Raw genomic sequence first — 19,759 nt, forward strand, 5'->3', positions numbered from 1 at the left:
GAACACCAAGTTATGTGATTTCTCAAATACCAACAACAATGATTTTATTGGCACTCCGATTGCTCCTCCCGCCACTAGTGCGGAGTCTTGTGATATTAATACTGCTTTGCTGAATCTTGTTATGAAAAATCAATTTTCCGATACTCCTAATGAGGATGCCGCGTCCCATCTTAATACCTTCGTGGAATTATGCGATATGCAAAAGAAAAAAAGATGTGGACAATGATGTGGTGAAGATGAAATTATTTCCGTTTTCTTTGCGTGATTCTGCAAAATTTTGATTCTCTTCTTTGCCTCGCAATTGTATCGATTCTTGAAATAAGTGCAAAGATGTTTTTTTGTGGGAAAGGAACTTTCATCACTCAAATAGGATGATTACAGTCAGCAGCTACAATACTAGCAATATCCTCTAGGGTACTAGATCATTAAGGCGCGCGTTGCCGAGCTCGTTCATATTGAGAAAATAACAAAAGATATATATAATAAAATCTTGACAACACATATATTTGTTAAACATGAATTGAAGGTGCATTATTACCCAAAAAACCATAGTAGTAAAATAGTGGCATCATAAATAGTCCAAAAATACTTGGCACTTGGCAGTACGATTTCAAAATATTGCATGACTGTGTAAATCAGCCGTGCATACTTTGGACAAAGCATTGTGGAGATAGAGCACACTTGGACTCCAAAGGATAGCCCAAACCTGTATGTTCAAACTTTGCTAGTTTCATCGCTTCTTCAAGTGAATTTGCTAGCCAATATACTTCCGTTTCATTACATTTTCAATTAATTATTAACATGTAATAAGAAAAGGTAAAGGTCAAGTTGTGACAAACAAGACAACATCTATTTAGAGGAGGATATACTTGTTTAAGAAGTGCTCACTCATATAGTATAAAAATGCATCAGGAACTGAATTGAATCAAAACAAGAACAAAACGATGAGGCCAAAGAATGGCAAGGCTGACTAAAGGAGGGAAAGCTAGCTAAACTAAGGTAAGCAAGCGAGAAAGGGAAGAAGAAATGACACAGCAGGCGAATATGAAGTGATCCTTCGAGTTGTCCCAAATTCAGTGTCTTAGAGATGCCTATTTGCTCCTGCAATGTTTCCGGTAACAACAACGGATGTTTTTCTTGCACCGAAGCATAGTTGAGAGATGAACGAGGAAGCTAAATTGCCCTAATGAGAGGCGAATGGAAAACAGCACAACAATCAGCTGCAACAGCCAGAAGGAAATAGATCTGAGCGCTCTTGAGGCTTCAGGCTAGAGAACCAGCGAAGGAAGAGTAGAGGGCGAGAGAGGGCACCACCAAGGCACGCGTGTAGTAGAAGCTCGCTGCCAGGACGTGGTGGCGAGGCGCCGAGGAACAGGGAATAGAGTTGGCGACATTTTTTTAGGCCTGTTACCGGGATATACACATAGGAACCAGGCTCCCGCTGCTATGCATGTCCAGCTGGACCTCTTGGGCCTTACAGCCTGATTATTAACACAACTTGTAACTCGTTCTGTGGAGTAGCGGCCCAGAAAACTGTGCTACGAGCGGGACAAACGGGAAATTAATTAGCGTAAACCAACTGAGGACCCAGCCAATCCTGCACGTACATGAGTATGATCCGACGGTTAAGGGCCTAAATCGTTGTGGAGGCTCCTAGGTAGCTCCGTTTTACTGTTTAGTAATTGCCAAGCCAGCATAACAATATCCAGCCAGCATACAGTACAATGTTGTAGGAGTGTGACTAACAACATTTGCATGGCAACTTATCTTAGCTAAGCTTATTGTACCTATTCCTATTGGTCGTCCACACATGATCAATTCTGATTTCTAAAAATATGATCAGTTTCTGACAAGTTTTTTTCCGACCCCCCAAAAAATGCTTACAAGCTTTGCAAATAGTGCTAGTGTTTTGAGTATACACATATTAATTATTTTAATTTTAATTTTAATTTTAATTTTAAACTAATGAAGTGGGTTCCAATATATGACACAAGTGGGCATTTACACGCAATGGTATACACCCCTATAATATTAAGAGTAGAATGATATACACCCCAAGTGTATATAGCCTTTTAGTTAGCCGAGCAGAGCTGGAGAGAAGTTGGTATGAACTTTTGCTCGTCAAACTAAGCTAGGTGCACTGTTGTATGAACTTCTGCAAGTTGACCTAGACTAACTCAATTGTACATATCTTAACCTAGAGACCACATATGTGCATGTAGAAGTAAAAATAATAATTTAGAATTTTAGTAGATGTCTTGTGTTTCCAGCCCGTTGTTTAGCTGAGAGATTGACGACTCTACTGACAAAAAAATGGCAACTCTGGCAATAGATATTGGCAAAGTATGACACTCTCAAGTGGGCTACTCAACTGAGCTCAATCCAAATCCAAATGTGAATAATAAACAACACTGGAGTACGTAAACACTATGATTATCACAACACTTGATTCTGAACTAAAACACTGTAGGTAACGTGTTTCCCTTTTAACTTACCTACTACCTAGAAAAAGAACACATGCCCACCAAAATTACAAAAAAAATTCAGTAACCTTTTAGAAGTTATACTGATAGGTGTTCTGTTCGGTAAGTAATATTAAATATAATAAATTCAGCAGCAGTCAATTGAAGTTGAGAGAATAAGCTAAATATTTTTTACTTTACTTTTTTACACTGAAATCGCCTTTAACCACCCTTATTCCATGTGCAAAGGGTTCATCTCTCTACTCGAGATCTGCTTTCCCATCTGAAGTTCATCTTCACCGGTTTGGTCGTTTTGGGTTATTCTGATGAGATCATAATCTTCGAAGAAAACAACATGCCATGTCACTGGAGATTTGGAACTAGATGTCTGATACATAGATTAATTATTATATTTGTCTAAATGGGTTGGCCCATAGGTTAAACGTCAAACATGTATTTAACCATGCATTAACCTTTTTGAAGTCCATAAACCAAGAAGAGGTACACCTCTTTGTCTAACCCACAAGATGTATGAGGGAGACCATGTCACCGAAAAATGCTTTGCCTTTTTTTTTGCGGGGACCCTACCTCTCTTTTTATAGGGAGCGGGAACCCTACCTCTTTGTCTAATCCATAATATTTGAACCTTAGTCTTTGCTGCTTAATTACTAAAGACTTACTCTTATTTGTTGGAACCACTATACTTTGCGACCGTGTCAAAGACAATCTCCTATGTTCACAGACACATGTGTTGGAATTTTGCTAGTAGGCCTTTGGCCCAAAGCCCAACTAAAATTCTGAAATTCTCTTGGCCCATTCATACACACATGTGAGTGGAGTGAGTGAGGCTAAAGTTTAGGCCCACCTCATAAGTTGAGAGAGAGTTGCACCTCTTTATAAGGTGAGCTCTTCTACCACTTGTATGAGCATGACAAGAGGAGACCTACACGCGCGCTCCTCCTCCTTGCTCGCCACGCCTCGTCACGACGCGCCGCGGGTTGCGGGATTGAGCCGAGCCGAGGACAGAGCTATGCACTCCCACGACCTGCCCGGCCCGCACTATATAGTCAGGCAGACATCTACCCTAGTCGCCGCCGCTTCGTATGGTTTCTCACCACCGTTCCAGATCATTGCGCCGCCAAGCAAGTCTTCTCCATCCCTCCTTTCGGCGTGCACCGGCAGAAGGGACAGCAGGTCTCCGGAACCCCGCCTCTCGTGATCCTGTATGGGAAAGGGGCGATCGGGTTTTTGGGGAGCGCACTCGCGTGACTGCTGGCAGCGACGACTTCGCGAACGACGACTTCTTCCCCGACCTCGGCAACCTCATCCTCGACGACATGGGCGACAACGTCAACGCCGGCGGTGCTGCACCGTATGTGATTCTATCCTTCCTGTTCGAGATCTAGTTCACATGATTAGTTTAATCTCTGCTGTTGTAGTCATGATTTACCTTCTGTTTATTCAGATTAAATCTCGTAGTAATTTGCTCATATTTCCAACAATCCAAAAACCTGATTATAGGCAATTTACTCCGAGTGTTTTGCTGCGCATCTGAAGCCGCCTGCCTTTAAGGGGGCGCAGTATAAGAGGTGGCGCACGAGAGCAGTCTACTGGTTTCAGACCAAGGGCTGCTATGACGCCACCAAGGGCAAGCCTGAGGGCGATCTTAATCCAGCATAGCTGGAAGCTTTTGAGAAGATCGATACTCTCTTTAAAGGCGCTCTTCTGAGTGTTCTTGATGACTCCATTGTGGATTCGTATATGTCGTTTGACGACGGCAAGGACATGTGGGCTGCGCTCGAGGCCAAGTTTGGTGCGTCGGACGCCGACAGCGAGTTGTACGTCATGGAGCAATTCTATGACTACAAGATGACTGATGAGCGCCCTGTTGTACAGCAGGCTCATGAGATACAGTCGCTCGCAAAAGAACTTGAGTACTTCAAGTGTGTGTTGCCGGACAAATTTGTTGCCGAAGGCATCATTGCCAAGCTTCCACCTTCGTGGAACAATTTTGCTACTTCTCTGAAACACAAGAGACAGGAGTTTTCCGTTGTGGATCTCATTGGTACTCTTGATGTTGAAGAGAAGGCGAGAGCAAAGGACACACATGCTCGAGTTGCTGAGGGAGGTTCTAGTGCCCACATGGTACAGAAGAAGAACTTCCAGCCCAACAAGTTCAAAATCAACAAGAACAAAACTCAGGGCAAAGGCAAGTTTGATACAAAGAACAAGCCATCACATTCTACCAACTTGAAGAAGAATTCTCATAAGAAGGGGAAGGGACTTTGCCATGTCTGCGGTGATCCTAATCACTGGGCTCCGAAGTGTCCTAACCGCTTTGAGGAGCGCGAACGTGAGAAGAGCGGCAAGTCCGCTAATGTTGTCATCGGTGATACTGATATGAAGGAATCGGGGTACGGTATTTTTCCTACCATCCTTTCAGTATTTCAATTCCCTGATTGGTTAATTGACACCGGTGCCAATGTACATGTTTGTGTTGACGCCTCCATGTTTTATTCTTACCAGGCAACAGGGACTTCTCCCGTGCTGATGGGGAACGGGTCACATGCCATCGTTCGAGGTGTTGGTACGGTCGATCTGAAGTTTACTTCGGGAAAGACTGTGCGTCTGAAGAACATTCATCATGTGCCGTCCATCAATAAAAATCTTGTTAGCGGTTCCCGTTTATGTCGAGATGGTTTTAAGTTGGTTTTCGAATCCAATAAAGTTGTAACTTCTAAGTATGGACAATTTGTTGGAAAAGGCTATGAGAGCGGAGGCTTGTTTCGCCTGTCTTTGTCAGATATTTGCACTAAAGTTATTAATAATGTTTGCCACAATAATGAGTCTGATATTTGGCATTCACGACTTTGTCACATTAACTTTGGTTGCATGACGCGGCTGGCCAATATGAATTTAATTCCGAAAATCTCTACTGTCAAAGGCTCTAAGTGCCAAGTATGTGTGCAAGCTAAGCAACCTCGCAAGTCCCATAAGACTGCAGAGGCAAGAGACTTGGCGCCACTAGAGCTTATACATTCTGATCTTTGTGAGATGAATGGCGTGTTGACAAAAGGTGGAAAGAGATACTTCATGACGTTGATTGATGACTCCACTAGATATTGTTATGTGTATCTTCTCAAATCAAAAGATGAGGCTTTAACTTTCTTCAAAAACTATAAAGCCGAGGCAGAGAACCAACTTGATCGAAAAATTAAACGGCTTAGGTCCGATCGTGGTGGAGAGTATTTTTCCAATGAATTTGATCTATTTTGTGCGGAACATGGTATAATCCATGAGAGGACACCTCCCTACTCACCTCAGTCAAATGGGGTAGCCGAAAGAAAGAATCGAACTCTAACTGATATGGTTAACACCATGTTAGACACATCGGGTCTTTCCAAGGAATGGTGGGGGGAGGCGCTAATGACCGCGTGTCATGTCCTAAACCGAGTTCCCACAAAGCATAAGACCATGACTCCATTTGAGGAATGGGAAAGGAAAAGATTGAAACTCTCTTACCTACGTACTTGGGGTTGTTTGGCGAAGGTCAATATACCAATTTCCAAGAAGCGCAAGCTTGGACCAAAAACCGTGGATTGTGTTCTTCTGGGCTATGCTTTTCATAGCATCGGCTATAGATTTTTTATAATAAAATCTGAGGTATCCGACATGCATGTTGGTACGATTATGGAGTCGAATGATGCAACTTTCTTTGAGGACATATTTCCTATGAAGGATATGTCGAGTTCATCAAATCGGGAGATACCTACTCCATCTAGTGAGGAATTCGCTGTAATTCCTGAACCCACCATTGCGATGGAACAAGTTGAGAATCCTGATGAGGGTGACAATGGAACTCCTGTGAGGAGTAAGAGACAGAGGACTGCAAAGTCTTTTGGTGATGATTTCATTGTGTACCTTGTGGATGACACACCCAGGACTATTTCAGAAGCCTATGCATCTCCTGATGCTGACTACTGGAAGGAAGCTGTTCGTAGCGAGATGGATTCCATCTTAGCTAACGGTACCTGGGAGATCACTGACCGTCCTTATGGGTGCAAACCTGTAGGATGTAAGTGGGTGTTCAAGAAGAAGCTTAGACCTGATGGTACGATTGAAAAGTACAAGGCACGGCTTGTGGCCAAGGGTTATACCCAGAAAGAAGGTGAAGACTTCTTTGATACTTACTCACCCGTGGCTAGACTGACCACAATTCGGGTGCTACTATCACTGGCTGCCTCACATGGTCTTCTCGTTCATCAAATGGACGTTAAGACGGCTTTCCTCAATGGAGAATTGAAGGAGGAAATTTACATGGATCAGCCAGATGGTTTTGTAGTACCTGGTCAGGAAGGAAAGGTGTGCAAGTTATTAAAGTCTTTATATGGCCTTAAACAAGCTCCTAAGGAGTGGCATGAGAAGTTCGAAAGAACATTAACTGCTGCCAGCTTTGTAGTAAACGATGGTGACAAGGTGTGTACTATCGCTATGGTGGGGGCGAAGGAGTTATTCTTTGTCTGTATGTCGACGACATATTGATCTTTGGAACCAAACTTGATTTAATCAAGGAGGTTAAGGATTTCTTATCTCGCTGCTTTGAGATGAAGGATCTAGGAGTAGCTGATGTTATCTTAAACATCAAGCTGTTGAGAGATGAGAATGGTGGGATCACACTGCTTCAGTCTCACTATGTGGAAAAGGTCTTGAGTCGTTTTGGGTATAGCGACTGCACACCTTCTCCAACTCCATATGATGCTAGTGTGTTGCTTCGAAAGAATCGACGGATTGCTAGAGATCATCTGAGGTATTATCAGATTATTGGCTCGCTTATGTATTTGGCGAGTGCCACGAGGCCTGACATCTCTTTTGCTGTGAGCAAGCTGAGTCGGTTTGTGTCAAAACCGGGAGATGATCATTGGCATGCGCTTGAGAGAGTTATGCGCTATTTGAAAGGCACCGCGAGCTATGGGATTCACTACACCGGGTATCCAAGAGTACTGGAGGGTTACAGTGGCTCAAACTGGATTTCTGATGCTGATGAGATAAAGGCCACAAGTGGTTATGTTTTTACACTTGGTGGTGGCGCTGTTTCCTGGAAGTCTTGCAAGCAGACCATCTTAACGAGGTCAACTATGGAAGCAGAACTCACAGCATTGGACACTGCCACTGTTGAAGCAGAGTGGCTTCGTGAACTCTTGATGGACTTACCTATGGTTGAAAAACCAATACCCCCTATCCTGATGAACTGTGATAATCAAACTGTGATCGTCAAGATAAACAGTTCAAAGGACAATATGAAGTCCTCAAGACATGTGAAGAGGAGACTAAAATCTGTCAGAAAATTGAGGAACTCCGGAGTTATTACGTTGGATTATATCCAAACGTCGAAAAACTTGGCAGATCCCTTCACAAAGGGTCTATCACGTAATGTGATAGATAATGCATCGATGGAGATGGGTTTGAGACCCACCGCATGAGTTGTCCATAGTGGTAACCCACTCTATGTGATCGGAGATCCCGTGAAGTAGAAGTGGGAGACAAGCTGTTGGTCAGCTGGGAGGAGAGTATCCCTATATTAACTATCCCACTCCGTGAAGATGCAATACTCTCCTGATCAGCATGGCAGGTTGATACTTATCTTAATGTGTTCCAAGTGGCTTATTCGGGTAAGCAGAGATGTCGTCTTGCAGAACATCTTCTGAGGAACACACCTATATGAATTTGACTGTTAACGTCGCAGCCTGTTAGAATTGGATGTTTTCTAATAAATTCATGAAAAGGCCCTGGAGTACGACGTATATGCTCCACCCGCGGGGAAGCCTTGCGGCAGCCCAGTATCGGTCAAGAATTTGTGTGAAACTAGTCTCACAGAAAACTTGTAGTTCAAGGCATAGTCCACTATTCAAGTTATGATCTAGTGTAGCATAAATCTCTAAGTGGAAGTTCAACTTCACAGTCTCCACTAAGCACCGGTATATAAACAATGTTTTGGAACTAAATGATGAGATGTGCCAATGAGACTTTGTGGGGGATTGTTGGAATTTTGCTAGTAGGCCTTTGGCCCAAAGCCCAACTAAAATTCTGAAATTCTCTTGGCCCATTCATGCACACATGTGAGTGGAGTGAGTGAAGCTAAAGTTTAGTCCCACCTCATAAGTTGAGAGAAAGTTGCACCTCTTTATAAGGTGAGCTCTTCTACCACTTGTATGAGCATGACAAGAGGAGACCTACACGCGCGCTCCTCCTCCTCGCTCGCCTCGCCACGCCACGCCTCGCCCCGACGCGCCGCGGGTTGCGGGATTGAGCCGAGCCGAGGACAGAGCTGATCGTGACGACTCGGACGTGGGGTTTACTCCCACGACCTGCCCGGCCCGCACTATATAGTCAGGCAGATGTCTACCCTAGCCGCCGCCGCTTCGTATGGTTTCTCACCACCGTTCCAGATCATTGCGCCGCCAAGCAAGTCTTCTACATCCCTCCTTTCGGCGTGCACCGGCAGAAGGGACAGCAGGCCTCCGGAACCCCGCCTCTCGTGATCCTGTACGGGAGAGGGGCGATCAGGTTTTTGGGGAGCGCACTCGCGCGACTGCTGGCAGCGATGACTTCGCGAACGACGACTTCTTCCCCGACCTCGGCAACCTCATCCTCGATGACATGGGCGACAACGTCAACGCCGGCGGTGCTGCTCCCGCTGCACCGTATGTGATTCTATCCTTCCTGTTCGAGATCGTGGTAGAATTCATGTTTCTAGTATGTTTATTAGATGTGATCAGTTCATCTGCTATGCTAGTTCACATGATTAGTTTAATCTCTGCTGCTGTAGTCATGATTTATCTTCTGTTTAATCGGATTAAATCTCGTAGTAATTTGCTCATATTTCCAACAACATGCCCGTCAGCTGGCGGTTTGAGGTGTCCGGTTATAGATGCTCTAAGCGTTCACAGACACATACCCATCAGCTTACGATCTTCTCCTTCCAAGTGGGGAACTGTGACTCTGTGAGGTGGACTTTTTGTACAAAGCAATAAGAATTCGAGACCTCCACAAAGTCGTAAAGTGGTAAGCGTGCAGTTGCAATCTTCAAAGTCTGTTGTCATGCTTCTGTACGTCATAATAAACAGAATAATTTGTAAGAGAAGATTGCATCTGAGTAGCAGCAAACCTTAATAGCATCGACACTCGATTTGATATGAAATGTTATTAGCCACATGTACAATGATCCATGACATATATGCACTCCCATTGAAATACAATGACACTCTACTTGACACGAAATATTATAGCCACTCAACTACCAGTGAGACACCGGTAGTCAACACTCGACTTAACACGGCATCAGAAATTTAATATTCAACAAAAAATAATATTATTAGCAACTCAGAAAAAAATTAGGTGGCATCAAAATGACATCACCAAAAATTTCAAACAGAAATGTTCAACAAAACTGACAGAATCCGAATGGACAGCTCTTTTTTTTTAGGAAATGGTAGTTTAGCATGCTTTCAGAATGGACAGTTTCAGGAAACTGTCAAAGAAAAATATTGAGAATGGGCAGTTCCACCACAACACCATGCAACAACTGTTTTTCATACAGCAGGTACACCAAGAAATTTCACATGCCTTCACTTGGCTTGGCTCTCGTGCTGCTGGTCTCTTTGGTCTCTCCGACCAGCTCCTGCACCAAGCAGGAGAAGACCTCCCTTCTCCAGCTCCTCGCCGAGCTATCGCAGGACGGCGGCCTCACGACATCGTGGCGGCACGACACCGATTGCTGCACATGGGAAGGGATCACCTGCAACCAAGATAGGAAGGTCACTGATGTTTCGTTGGCTTCTCGAGGCCTCGAGGGGCCCATCTCGCCGTTCTTTGGCAACCTCACCGGACTTTTGCGCCTCAACCTTTCCCGGAACTTGCTGTCTGGTGGCTTGCCACTGGAATTAGTGTCATCCAGCAGCATCCTTGTTCTTGACATCAGCTTCAACCGCCTCACAGAAGGCCTGAGCGAGCTGCCATCTTCAACCCCTGCGCAGCCTCTGCAGGTACTCAACATCTCAAGCAACTTGCTTACAGGCATATTACCATCCACAACATGGGAGGTGATGAAGAGCCTGGTCGTTCTTAATGCCAGTTCCAACAGATTTACTGGTCAGATACCAACTACACCATGTGTTAGCGCGCCATCTTTTGCTGTGCTTGAGCTCAGTTTCAACCAACTCAGTGGGAACATCCCTCCAGGACTCAGTAATTGCTTGGTGCTGAAATTGCTAGGTGCTGGCTACAACAAACTCAGTGGTACACTTCCAGATGAAATTGCTAGGTCACCTCGTTAGAGCACCTCTCATTGCCTAACAATAGGTTAGAAGGAGCTCTCGATGGCATCAGCAAGCTCACAAATCTGGTCACCCTTGATCTTGGCGGGAATGAGCTCAGCAGCAATTCCAGTCTATAGGTGATCTGAAGAGATTGGAGGAGCTGCATTAGGAACACAACAACATGTCAGGGGAGCTGCCAGCAGCTCTAAGCAACTGCACAAATCTTGTAACAATTGACCTCAAGGCAAACCAATTTAGCGGAGAACTTACCAAGGTCAACTTTGTAAGCCTGTCCAATCTAAAAAAACTAGATCTTCTTTCCAATAACTTCACCGGCACAGTTCCAGAAAGCATATACTCCTGCAGCAAGCTGACTGCACTACGGCTATCTTACAATCCTTTCCATGGTCAATTGTCAGAAAAAATAGGCAATCTGAAGTCCCTCTTATTCCTATCACTTGCTAATAACTCTCTTACAAATATCACAAGAACACTTCAGATGCTTAGCAGTTCCAGGAGCCTCACCACCCTTTATATTGGGTGCAACTTCCTGCATGAGACCATGCCAGAGGATGTCAGCATTGATGGTTTTTAGAATCTCCAGGTTCTTTATATAAATCATTGTTCATTGTCTGGAAAAATACCTGATTGGTTATCAAAGCTACCGAATTTGGGGATGCTATTTTTGCAAGGCAATCAACTAACTGGACCGATACCTGAATGGATCAGCAGCCTAAATTTTCTCTTCTCTCTAGATATATCAAACAACAGCCTTACAGGCGAAATTCCAAGTGCTCTAATGGAGATGCTAATGCTAGAATCAGATAATACTGCACCAAAGGTCTTCTTTGAGCACAAGAACCAATTTCTGCAATACCTCACGCCCAGTGCTTTTCCTCAAGAGCTTAATCTAGCCATGAATAATTTCACTGGTATGATTCCGGAGGAGATCGGTCAGTTACAAGGACTATTTTCACTTAACTTGAGCTCCAACAGATTATCTGGAGAGATACCAGAACAGATCTGCAATCTCACGAACCTGCAGATGCTCGACTTGTCTGGTAATCATCTCACTGGTAAGATTCCAGCTGCATTGAACAATATGCACTTCCTTTCCAGATTCAAAATTTCTAATAATGACCTAGAAGGCCCTATTCCAAACATGGGCCAGTTCAGCACGTTTCCGGATTCTAGCTTTGGTGGAAACCCAAAACTGTGTGGCCCTATGGTTGCAAACCATTGTGGTTCGGCAGAAATGAGTCCAGTTTCCATTGACCCCATAAAACAGATTGGTAGTGAGGCCATCATCTTTATGACCGCCTTCGGTGTTTTCTTTGGAGTAGGAGTCCTATATGATCAGAAAGTCTTAGCTAGACATTTTGGCTGAAACCATGTAACCGTTATCACCGTTCACAAATGGTTAATATTTGTAAATATTGAGTATAGAATATAAGAACAGTTGACTCTGCAGTCCAGCAAAGAAAATCTACAGGGAAAGCACACAAGAGGCGCTCCAATGATAACTTATCACAAAAATATCAATTTTAGTCTCCTTTGTAGCCTCTCCTGCCTAAAGCTGATTAGGTAAAGGACATTTCTTTCCATTTTCTCCTAGCTAAAGCTGATTTAGTAAGAATACTTTTCTTTAGTGATAACCAGAAATAAATCTTGATTTTCAGAAGTACACTAACACTTATATTAGAGTCAGATGTTTAAATTGCCATGTGTAAAGAGTAAACCAGAAGCCTTGCCAATCAGACCAACTTTGTGTCCCTGTTGTTGTCAAGTACACCCCTGGTGCAGGCTGACTTAATTTCTTCCTACATAAGTAGGGTGTCTCGCCCAAAAGCATCCTCTTGAACTGCTAAAGTAAATAAGTTAGATACAGACACCATGGAACCACTAATTTCAGAACAATCACATATTGTTTCATGTCAGAATTATTTTTACTGATTCTCCCATGAGCTAACATCATGATGCATAAGAAAGCAAGTAGGCACAAAATCTATTATCGATTGTGAATATGCATCATGCCACAGCAGATGTACCATGATAAAAACAATGAAAATATATTCTAGGTATGAATAGTATATCAGGTTGAAAAATGTCTAGCACAGGTAGCATAGTATAGCAGGGGCAGGTATAAAAAAGCTCATCAGATCATCCTTGAATTACATAGGAAGGTAGCTTATTTCAGTAGAAAGCCAATTATGTTCATTGTCAATGTCAATCACTTCCGAGTATTATAGGCTAAATATGTCAGCTATCCATGCACTTAATACTCTTAAGGACATAATATTACAACCTCAAGCATGCGAGATTTGTTTTGCACGAACACGGTCCACCTAAATAGTAAATACTAACCATGAAGGTATGTTGTTTTGGTGTATGAATGCAGTTATAGAAAAGAATCATTTTATGGGTCAGATTAGTCCAGTATAAAATCATCGAGGGCCAAGGCCAGAAACAAATATAAGCATCACGATCTCAAAATTAAACATAGATATACCTCGCTATTTTTTGACCAATGACCATTCTAGTTGACTTGTTGGCCTGAGGCAGAGGCCAAAGCTTGCTTCACAACACTGTCTTCCAACCACAACCAAACTATTTTAGGCATAAAGGTTGCAAGCTTTAAAATGAAAAGATTTGCACTTGCTCTAAGATACACTTGATGCAACATATTATAAATGAGAAAAATAAAATAAAATGATTTGAAAAAAAAAACTGCAACCTGAAATTTTTGCATATGTAAGAACCAAATGTCATATCAACAACATCAATCAGCTTCAAATCAAATACACAACAAATATCCCAGGCAAGACTATCAAAACATGTCACATAAGTGTCCATAAGTTGTGGGATTTCAAGCAGGTCAAGCAAGGTACTGTGGTTGGCTAGTAATGCCTGATTGAGCTTCCCCTGTTCCAAAATTTGCTGAGCGGACTCGACAAACTCAGTGCAACCAGATGTTACGTATCTCCTCTACCTATGATAAGCGGGGGAAAACAATATTGTCAAACAATCCATGTCCTACTTCCAACATGGCCTGAATCATAAGTATATGATAGCATTATATTTTGTTGGGGTAAAAGCAGCGTCAGGAGCTGGTGGAAAATTCACCCTCCACTTGCATAATTCCATTTCGCAGTGTTAGTGTGAGAGACATTGATTCAACAGGCTTGGTGTCTGGTGGGCATGCTATTGTAGTAGCAGCAGCAGCAGCAGCAGCGCTGGCTCGTCGACCCCTAGGTTGAGGTGCACTGCCATGGGTCACAGATTGATGATGGCCGGCGGCGTCGGGGGGATCTGGCCGCTGGGGGACGTGAGACGCACACGCACCTGCGGGTGAGCCGGGGGCCGCAGCGACGTGGAGAGCCGGCGGTTGTGCGCTGACGCGGCGGGGAGGTCAGCGGGGTCGGGGAACGCGGCTCCGGCGGCTGCCCGCCCTGCGGCGACTGATGCTACTATGCTAGGGCGCCGGCGCGTTTCGTCGAACACTTACTGGGCAAAGCCACCTGCTACTCCCGCAGGCCGCAGCCCCTCCAACGCGGCACAAGAACGTGCTCACGGGTCACGGCGATCAAGCAGTTGACGGAGCTCATCCTCGTCAAAGCTAGTCACCCAATGTGCCTGGCCATCTTCGACCACGACCAGAGCATGGCCGCCGTGACTACGCCTACCCTGCTCACGCCCTCAAGGTGTTTGCGAGAATGTCTCTGTTTGCACTCTGCAGAGTATGCTGTGTCTGTCGGACACTTTTTTCCTTATTTGCAGAATGCACAAGCACAACACCATCATTTCACTCCATCGCAGATAAGATCAGTGCCAAGCTCGATAATACTAAATGGTAGTTGTATTAATCATGTCCACCTAGCTACATACTGAAAACAATTTCAATCTTGCTGATCAGCATACTCCACCTAGCTACATACTGAAAACAGCTTCGATCTCCTTGCTGATCAATGAGCATCGGAGCGACTAATCCAGCTAACACTTTAGCCACCTTGTGCTTATAGAGGAAGGTTGGCATGGGCAGCTCGCTCGGGTCCGGCGACACAATGAAGGCCGGCATGGGCAGCTTGCTCGGGTCCGGCGACACAATGAAGGCCGGCATGGGCAGCTCGCTCGGGTCCGGCGACACCATGAATGTCGGGCCAGCGAAGAAGGATGCCTCCGGCTCCCAGTCCACCTTCATCTTAGCCAGAGGCTTCGGCTTCTTCTCGGGCAGGTCGATCAACGGAGTAAGGCCAGCGAAGGGTGATGCCTCCACCACGGTCGGAGGCGTCACCTTCTTCTCCGACCAGTCGATCGACACCACAGGACCAGCGAAGAGTGTCGCCTCCGATTCTGCCACCATCTCAGTCGTAGGCTCTGCCTTCTTCTCCGACAGATCGATCGACGGAGTAGGGCCATCGAAGGATGCCACCACCGAGTCTGCCACCATCTCAGTCATAGCCGTCGCCTTCTTCTCGAACCGGCCGACAGACGAGGCGGGGCCGGCGAGGAGTGATGCCTCCGAGGCTGCCACCATCTCAGTGGGAGGCCTCGGCTTCTTCTCGCAGCGGTCGACGGATGGCGCACGGCTCGCCGGCCTCTTCCAGTTCTCCCTCGGCATCTCCCCGCAGCCGAGGCGCTCGACGCCGCCGTTCAAAGTCCCGGCACGGCGGAGCGTCTTGTCAGTGGCCCAGCTGGAGCTCCGGGAAGCACGTCCGGGAAGGTCGATCTTGTCTCTGATCCAGCTCCGGCTCATCGAGGCACGTCCAGGCTGCTGCTTCTTGCTGTCCAGCTCCACACGAGCCGTGTACACCGCCGGAGGAGGCGTGAGGAGGAGGCAGCGCGCCTGGGTAGGCAACAGCGGCGGCAGAGCCGCAGCGACATGGCTAGCCATCTCTGCAAAACACAGGACACAGCAAAGAACAAAGAGACCAAGTGATTGCACGGGCGAATCAAGAAATAGAACAATTGCGATGCTAAAATTCAAAAATGATGATCGGAGAAGAAAGAGGAAGCTCGCCGTCGCCGACCGAGAGAAGCTCTCCGGATTGTTAGGTCGCCAGGAGAACGTCGGGCATGATCTATCAAGGAGGTGGTTTGCTCGTCGGATCGAAGGAAAAGTGCGACCTATCCCCGCAACCCGGCTGATATAGATCGACCCCCGATGCCCCGCCGCGTAGAAACCACGCAATCTGAGTTCGACTCGTAACCGCCGCCGCCGCCCGTGGTCCAACCGCCGGAGCCACCAGCGACGCACCGTATCCGATCTTTCCTCCTCTTTGTCGGTGGCCTGGGCATCTCCCGCGGTGGCGCGCCTGCGCCTGCATCCCGCCGCCGCGTGCCATTCTTACCTCGGCATCGCGACCGACGTGGCCGCATGAGTCGCAGCTGTAAGAACCACGGTGAGGAGTCACAGCAGCGACGAGATGCTGGCCGGGGTTCTTGCTTTCCTCCTGCGCTGGTTGCTGGCTAGGCCGCCGCACCTCGCTTGTCAATTGTTGCGCTTGTCAAATGTTTGATGAAATGCTTAGGCAGAAGCAACAGAGGATGCCCGGTGATTAATTGGTACACTCCTTTCAATCAATTTGAGCAGAAGCAACTTCAGTAGTGTGTTACGAATATGATTTTCAGCTAATATACAATTGCCTATTCAATGTTAATAGAGCGAAGGGCGGATTGTCACATCCTAGCTAATTCATGCATTAGAGTGTTGCATCATGTCTACTTTTCACAGAAACTTGAAATGGGGATGACAGAAACCCCCAGCACCCCCCTGAACACAACTAGGGTTTACTAAAATCCTTTTCAATGAACTTGAAATGCCCTCCATAAATGTTCACCATCTTTGGTCCTGGCTAAACCCTCTGCCAAAAATGGTTTCATATTTTTGGAGGCTATTCTGGATTTTGCACCAAGCCATGAGTATTTGCATTTGGGCAATTTAAATCCTATAAATATTTTAAAATGCCAAATAATCTTGAAGGTATTTTTAGGCTGTTGAGAATATTTTCAAATGTGCCTCTGAATATTTTCAGGTTTTTCCTAAATGGAATAGTATTTCTACTATTTCAAAACACAGAACAGAAACAAATAAAAAGAAAAACAGAAAGCAGAGAGGGAAACTTACCTGGCAGCCCACCTGGCGGCCCAGCACTGTGCTGGCCCGTGGCCAGTCAGCTGCTTGCTCCCGCCAGAGCAGGCAGAGAGGTGACGCCGGCGTGCGCGAGCTCGCCACGGCGCCACCTGCTTGCCGCCTCGCCCGTGGACGAGCTGGACGACCTCCACGTCGCGCCCCCGAGCCCCTGGACACCTCCATTCGTCCCCTGCACCTCTCCCTCGCCTTCCTCCACCATGGCCGACGCAGCCGCTGCCACCTCGCCGGCGTAGCCGTAGCCACCGCCGTCTCCGCGTCACCTGACCGTGTCCAGCAGCTCCGCCGTCGCCTTCTCCTTCGAGCAAGTCGAGCCCCGAGCGCCCGCTTTCCCCGAAGCCACTGCTTCGACCTCGCCTTCACCGCCCACCGCCGGAGATCCCCTTCGCCGTCACCACCGCAGCAGTTCGTCCCCGACAGCGCCACCTAGCTCATCGCCTCTGCCGTGAGCTTCTGCCCCTTCCCCATCCTCTCATTCTTGCTGCCGCCCTTTGCTTCGACCGTAACCAACAGCACCGCACACGCCGCCGCACGAGCTCGTCGCCGACGAGGCTCCGGTGACCAAATGGTCCAGTGCATATGTCTGTCATCTTCGTGAGCACTTGCAGCACCCGTAGAGACTAACCATTGATCCTCCCGTGCACCGTGTCGTCGTTTTCGTCGGCACCCGAACTCCGGCGGCCGCAAAAGAGCTCGCCGCCGTCGACTCCGGCCACCCCAGGCCCAACCACGGCCACCAACGGACGCGCCGTTGCGTCAGCTACCCGTAGAGCCCAACGGCGCCTCGAACGGTGCCCCGTAGAGCAAACCCGAGGCACAGGAGCGCCGCTGACCTCGCCGGCGGCTAACCGCCGGCGTGTTAGGCCCGTTGACGAGGGGTTTGACTCCCCTGGGTCGTTGACATGTGGGGCCAGCCCCTGTTAATTTCCTAGTTTAGATTAACTAAAATAGGATTAGCCCTGTGACACTGACAGACGGGTCCCACCGTTCAGGTTTGACCTGGACCGCCCAGTTGACTTGCTGACGTCATCATGACACACTGCTGACGCAACAAGTAATTTAATTACTGGAATTATTCTTATACAGGAAATTCCAGAAAATATCACAAACTTCAAAAAATCATAGAAAATAATCTATAGCTCAGAATGAAAAGATTTATATATGAAAAATGATCAGAAAAATCCATTCTATCCATCTGTACTGGTTTCATGCATGTTTAAGCAAATTAACCTACTGTTTAATGCAGAACAAGATAAAGCACTAACATGGGCCATTTATGAACTTGGAATTTGAATCTTTGATTCAAAATAGTCCAAACCCATCTGGTCTTAGTTGCATTAGCCCAATACATCCATTTTGCCATGTCTCATGCATGCATCATATTGTTGCACTTTGCTTGGTGTTGATTGTGCTTCGATGTGTTCATCGTGGTAGGTTCTGCCTCCGAGGATATTCACGATTATCCAACTGAAGGGCAGCATTCCACCACCACTCCGTCAGGCAAGCAACCCATTGATCATTTCGATACAAACCCATCTTCTCGCTTCTGCTCTCATTTACTGCATTAAGACAACGCGATTCAAACTGATGTGTGTTGCGGTAGTTGAACCCACTTTCCTTTGCATGACCTGTCATTGCCACAGTAACTAGATGAAACCCACTAGCATGTGTAGGAGTTGATTGAGCCATGTTGTGTTCCTACAATGCTATGCTTGCTACGTTAGAGTCGTGTCAGGTCTGGCTCATCAGGGTGATGAACTAGAGTGAAAGCGTGTGTCGGTAATGAGAGTGAGGTGTTGAATACGATTTGGTAAAGGTATCGATGGGAGGCCATGTAGGAGTACATGGTGGGTTGTTTCATTGAGACCGTCCCTAAGAACTAAGATCTGTATGCGTGATTTAAGATTCAGCTACTACCACGCATTGGGCCCGAAACCAATGGACCCCCTCGGCTTCTTAATCACCCTTGTCCTCTGTCCAGGAGTTGCACGTAGTTTCTGGTGTTTGTAGTAAGCTGGAGGCCGTGGATAGCGCTGACCAAGGGGTGGGCTGTGATGCGGTAGGCTCGTGGCACGGTGTACCGAGTCGCCCGTTTGGTGTCCGGGAACCCTGCACACATCGTTTGGGGCCGTATGTGGAAACCTCGGCCGGACTCCCTGCGGATGGAACCTGAATAGGCGATAAACCTGGACTAGAGACTTGAGTGTTTAGGTAGGCTGTGGCCGACACCCACGTTGGGCTTCCGCTTGAAGGTTGCCGAGTACATGTCGTGTAGCGACGGTAAGTGGTGAGAGCGTGTGTGACGAAGTACACCCCTGCAGGGTATAAAACTATTCGAATAGCCGCGTCCGCGGTAAAGGACTACTTGGTCGCTTATGCAGTTCATAGAAAAGTAAATGGATACTACTAAAAGCCTCAAGATAAGTGTGAGTACCGCGGATGGCTCTCTCGTGGGATGACGAGGGAGGATCCACGATGGAGTATTGAAATGGTGATTAGTGGACTCGTGTGCGAAAACTATTTTACAAGTGGTGTCTCGTAGGATAGCTTAGCCAAGAGTCAAAGCTGGCTTGCTGCAATAACTCCACTACCTTCTTGAGAATGAACATGTATAGTAGGATCTGTTGTAAGACTTGCTGAGTACCTTTGTACTCATGTTGCTTCAATTACTGTTTTCAGACGACAACACCGCCCCTTCCGATGGGTTCTATGTAGAACTCGACGACGACGAGTGACTTGCCACCCAGGTGGTGATCTAGGCTTGTGAAGGGCCTACGTAGATAGACAGGCTTCGTCAAGCCTTCTTTCTTTCTAGTGTCTGTACCCAGACAAGT

The 19,759-nt window shown here is 46.5% G+C and overlaps 1 protein-coding gene and 1 pseudogene across 1 annotated transcript; one reads left to right on the forward strand and one right to left on the reverse strand.

Annotated features, from left to right (window-relative positions):
* The first annotated feature begins 9,847 nt into the window (after positions 1 to 9,847).
* On the forward strand, positions 9,848 to 12,326 carry LOC109767603 (receptor-like protein 2; annotated as a pseudogene).
* Positions 12,327 to 14,647: 2,321 nt separating this feature from the next.
* Positions 14,648 to 16,447, reverse strand: LOC109767592 (uncharacterized). The gene has a single exon (XM_040392063.3). It carries the CDS (start codon positions 15,666 to 15,668, stop codon positions 14,655 to 14,657), a length of 1,014 nt encoding a protein of 337 aa, XP_040247997.1. The 5' UTR covers positions 15,669 to 16,447; the 3' UTR covers positions 14,648 to 14,654.
* Positions 16,448 to 19,759: the final 3,312 nt, after the last annotated feature.

This window comes from Aegilops tauschii, chromosome 6, assembly GCF_002575655.3.
Source record: "Aegilops tauschii subsp. strangulata cultivar AL8/78 chromosome 6, Aet v6.0, whole genome shotgun sequence".
Taxonomy (NCBI): Eukaryota; Viridiplantae; Streptophyta; class Magnoliopsida; order Poales; family Poaceae; genus Aegilops; species Aegilops tauschii.

Bases quoted from the DNA above. Each gene is read 5' to 3' on its own strand.
- LOC109767592 (XM_040392063.3), bottom strand. From the start codon at position 15,668: ATGGCTAGCCATGTCGCTGCGGCTCTGCCGCCGCTGTTGCCTACCCAG.